The sequence below is a fragment of the Tachysurus fulvidraco genome, chromosome 10, assembly GCF_022655615.1.
Source record: "Tachysurus fulvidraco isolate hzauxx_2018 chromosome 10, HZAU_PFXX_2.0, whole genome shotgun sequence".
Taxonomy (NCBI): domain Eukaryota; kingdom Metazoa; phylum Chordata; class Actinopteri; order Siluriformes; family Bagridae; genus Tachysurus; species Tachysurus fulvidraco.
In genome coordinates, this window is record NC_062527.1 from 3133471 (window position 1) to 3138533 (window position 5063).

General features: G+C 39.9%; 1 protein-coding gene across 4 annotated transcripts in view; it reads right to left on the reverse strand.

Annotated features, from left to right (window-relative positions):
* Positions 1 to 4757, reverse strand: part of LOC113653880 (transcriptional enhancer factor TEF-3-like) — a 27566-nt gene extending 22809 nt beyond the window's left edge. For 3 of the 4 annotated variants that reach the window (XM_047819870.1, XM_047819868.1, XM_047819869.1), the window contains exon 1: positions 4618 to 4752. Coding sequence is in view for 1 of the 4 variants with exons in the window: in XM_047819867.1 (XP_047675823.1) it covers positions 4613 to 4619 (7 nt within the window). In the remaining 3 variants the exon portion in view is untranslated. Of the gene's footprint in view, positions 1 to 4612 lie in introns of all 4 variants that reach the window. The other variant, XM_047819867.1, reaches the window with a different exon arrangement.
* Positions 4758 to 5063: the final 306 nt, after the last annotated feature.

A 5063-nucleotide genomic window follows, 5' to 3' on the forward strand; every position in this document is an offset into this window, starting at 1 on the left:
ATTATTATTATTATTATTGTTGTTGTTGTTTTTGTTGTTGTTATTATTATTATTATTATTATTATTATTATTTTTTATTTTATTATTATTATTATTGTGAAGTGCTTATAAATAAAGTATACATTATATAATTCATAATAATAATAATAATATTAATAACAACAACAACAATAATAATAATAATTATTATTATTATCATTTACTAATATTACTAAATACTTTATATATATTATGTTTTGAAATAAAAAAAAATACTATTTACTAATTTTACTCTTTCCTGTATATTATTATTATTATTATTATTATTATTATTATTATTATTATTATTATTATTATTGTGCCATTACATCTTTAAAAAAAGATGTATGCACAGAGACCCCAAAGAGACCCCAAAGCAATTACAGAGAAAAATTCCTAGGCATATGAAAAGAAATTCTTTGAAGCGGAAATGCTTTCAAAAGTCAACCGATACAGAGTTTTATTCGGTTTGACCACCTTTCGTTTTCAAAATTGCATTAATTCCCTTAGGTGCACTTTATATACTTACGGCTCTAACAAAAACTAGCCACAATACTTCTGTAGATATAGATTTCATTTTGATCTATTACTTAATATGACACATTCTCTAGCACCATACAACAGTTCTCTGTAACATAATAACAGCTATACCACTAAATAACCGTCTCCACCACTGTAATATCATTACAGTGTAATATCAGGACATACATAAAGTAAAATATATGATACATATGTTTATGTCATATAAAAAGTAATAGAGTTGTCCCTGTGCCCTGAAGGTCTGTGGAGCCTATATTGAGAAGCATGTTTAGAGACGGTGTGCTAACATGGTACTGATGGTTCTTGGTTCTTGTGATCAGACATGAAAAACAAGACAGCAAGAGTGTGATTATATTCACTCTAATCTCACTACTAAGAGGCAAGATGGAGATTTTAAGTCTGTCTGTCTGTCTGTCTGTATGTATGTCTGTCTGTCTCTCTGTCTTCTCATAAAATAAATACGGTCATGTTGCAGGGTTGAGGGGTACAAGTAGGAGGGGGAGCTGTTCTAGGTGACCTGAAAGTCATACACACACACACACACACACACACACACACACACACACACACACACACACACACACACACACACACACACACACACACACACACACACTCACAAACAGATTGACTGATTGACTAACAAGCAGACAGTTCAGGGTTGTGTGTTACAGACTGCATGAAGGAAGGAGGGGTATTTAGAGCTAGGGCACGGGACAGGTGCAGAGGCCAAGACTGGCTCTCGTCCCTCGATGTTTATCCGTCCCTCTCTGCCTCTTCTCCATCATCACACACACTCAAAGGGTAAACGTCTATTCTAGTCTCCGGTTACAGCCATGCTGCCTTGAACCCCCGCTCACATGCCATTCCAGAGACTCCATGACACTCCCTACCCGTTGCTCACATGCCCCTCTCCTCCTCCTCCTGTAGGGAAGGACAGGGGCAACAGAACCACAATCTCCCCCCTGTGCCCTGCCTCACTATTCAGCACCTGCCTTCACTCCTCCAGCAGCACCACACCAGGCTTTGTTTGGTTGCACAAGCTTTCACAGCAGCTGGAGGGAGACGGTGAATAACGGCTAGCGCAGCACATGATGACACACGATGTCTGACTGGAGATCCGGCACATGTCCCTACTCATTCTCCTCCTCCTTCTCTTCAACTTTGATTAATTTGTGTATCTACCCCAATCAAACCACCACTGCTCATTAGCAACTCATCTGTTAGCATACACACACACACACACACACACACACACACACACACACACACACACACACACACACACACACACACACACATACACAGTGTTAGTTTTAGTATTAAAAAGGAATTAAAATAAATAACCGAATCTGTAAATAAAACATTTCCCTTGGCTTTGAGTTATTGAATTAGCCTCTGACCAAACTCTGAATGCACAAACGTACACACACACAAACACACACACACACACACACACACACACACACACACACACACACACACACACACACACACACACACACACACACAGATTAATAATGTCTCTTTAAGCTATTGCTGCCATCTAAATATCATAATAAGTAATTCTCGTAGTTCATAAATAATAAATAATACATTTAGAAAAATAAACAAATAAATAAATATATATATGTGTGTGTGTGTGTATGTACATTTTAACAGATGACAATGTAGAAATTCAGATGGAATACACAATACAGTATACTGAATATATAACTTTGTGCAGCTCAGTCCAATCATTTCTGCCATAAAGTACCACAGCTGCCTCTTATTTTAACCACCTTTCTGAAGTTTCCCATTATGCACAAGCCTGTACAATGACACGACATCTTTACCATTCAGTGCCACGACTCGGTGTCAGTGTCGTGCTTTTCACTTTCTGTGCTGTTTTTACACTGACCGATGCCGACGTCCATCACCACACTGCAACCAAATACATCTTAGAAAGTTAAACGTCTTTAACATAGTCAACTCAACCGAGAGTTTCCTATTATAAGAAGACAATAAACAGAAATATATACGATAGTCTTATAAGTCTCATAAGTAGTCTAGAAATAGACTTCATCTTATATCTGGCTTACCGTAATAATAAATATATCTGGTTTAAGAGTCGTAAATCTGACTGAAAATTCACTCGTCATTTTTCACTGTATAAGAAAACACTCCGAGTGTGTTTTGTGTAAACTGTATGTACCGCTAGATTCGCTCTCACTCACTCATTTTCTACCGCTTATCCGGACTTATCGGGTCACGGAGAGCCTCCCAGGCGTCATCGAGCATCAAGGCGGGATACACCCTGGACGGAGTGCCAACCCATCACAGGGCACATTCACACTCTCATTCACTCACACAATCACACACTACAGACAATTTTCCAGAGATGCCAATCAACCTGCCATGCATGTCTTTGGACCGGGGGAGGAAACCGGAGTACCCGGAGGAAACCCCCGAGGCACGGGGAGAACATTCAAACTCCACACACACAAGGCGGAGGCGGGAATAGAACCCCGACCCTGGAGGTGTGAGGCGAACGTGCTAACCACTAAGCCACCGTGCCCCCCTGCTAGATTCGATTCAATTATTTTATCAATAGATTCTCTGACAAAACTCTGAGTCACTTTCCATGTCGAAATTTCGATGTCTTATGAGCAAGCCAGAGGTGACAGTGGAAAGGAATAACACCCCGAAAAGACATGTCCCTATAAATCATTTGCAAAACCCTGCTTTTTCACTACACTGCCACTAGTGGTGGTTCTAACAGCTAGTCACGTGTGTATGACAGGATTATAACAATCATAAGCATATGATCTTCATTTTAACATTATTAGAAGATTCAAGCAACAAAACCAAAAAAAAAATCTTTTTTAAATGACCTGTAAAATGTCTTGTAATAAAAAAGTAAGGACACCCCTACATTTATTTGTACTTCAAAATAAAAATAAACCTAAGGGTAAAGATAAAAACAACCTACATGTAAATCTCATCAGGTGCAAATTATTAGAACATGTTTACAAAGCATTATGAAGGAGGCTTGAATTATTTAAAGCTCAGACATTTAGTTTGGTTTGTTCTTAATTGTTAGTGAGAGGTATCAGCATGATGAGACCCAACGAGCTCTCTGAGGCCTTCAGAAAGAAGATTGTTGAGACATTCCAATGTCCAGTGGAGAACATGTCCAGGTCAGGCCATCCAAGCAAATTCACCCCAAGAGCAGACTACAAGATGCTTAAAGAAGTCTCTAAAAACCCTAAAATATCATCACGGGACCTGTAGCAAGCTCTTGCCACAGCTGATGTCTGTACGTTTAATTATCATGGGACGTGTGTAAGGAGGAAACCTTTGCTGCGTAAGGAAAACATGCCATAGAGCACAGAGACAAATGCCATGACTTCTGTAATTGTGCTTTGGACAGATGAGTCTAAAATAGACTTATTTGGGCATCATAACTGACAGCATGTTTGGCGTAAACCAAATATATAATTTCAGCAAAAGAACCTCATACAAACTGTGAATGGTTTGGGGATGATTTGCTGTAGCAGATGATTTCCTGGCAAGCTGATCATCATAGAATCCACTATGAATTCTATATTGTATCAGAAGGTGCTCGAGGGACATTGTAAGAATATCTGCCAACAAGGTTAGGGTTAGGGTTCATAACATAACATAACAATGACATAAAACATACCAGTAAATCCACCAAGGACTGGCTGAAAAGTAAAAAATGGATAATGGAATGGCCAATTCAAAGCCCAGATCTACACCCTACTGAGATCCTGTGGGGTGATTTGAAACGGATCGTGCATGCAAGATGTCAGAAAGGTTATTACAGCCAAATGGGGAAACACCAGCTATTAGGGCACAGGGTGTATTAACCCTTTCCTCAGTTAAAACCCTCATTTTGTTGATTTCTTTTGTGAAAAGTGTTTTTTTTTTTTGTTGTTGTTGTTGTTGTCATTTATATGCAATCACATCACTTTCATCTAAAGATACAAAGACTGTAGATCTGCGAGATTCATACAAAAAAGAAGGAAAAGCCTGAGCAGGAGGGGCGTACCGTACATCTTGCCCTCGTCAGAGAGGATGATTTTGCGGCGACCACATGGAGGGTAGATGGCCAACGCCTCCTGGAAGCTTTGCTCGATATCAGGGCTCCACACGCCCTCTGCATCGTTCTCCAAAGGCTTGTCCAAAGCTTCACTCAGCTCCTCACTGGCGCCCCCTGGAGAGGACGCCGACGCCCACTCCGCAGACAGGGTGGTGGTGGGGGTAGTTTTCAGGAGACCTCTGAAGAGGGGTGGACCACAATGTGGGGGCAGAGAACTCCACCTGATCAGAGGCGATCGCTGACCGATCCTAAGGACATGAAAAAACATGTTGATATACGATGATCAAACAAAGTGGGTTTTTACGATCGTTCCTCTATACATCTTTTCTACTGTACATCACAACAAAATGTTGTTTCTCCGGGCCCGTGGTTCAACGGTACGCAAGACCACATATAATAT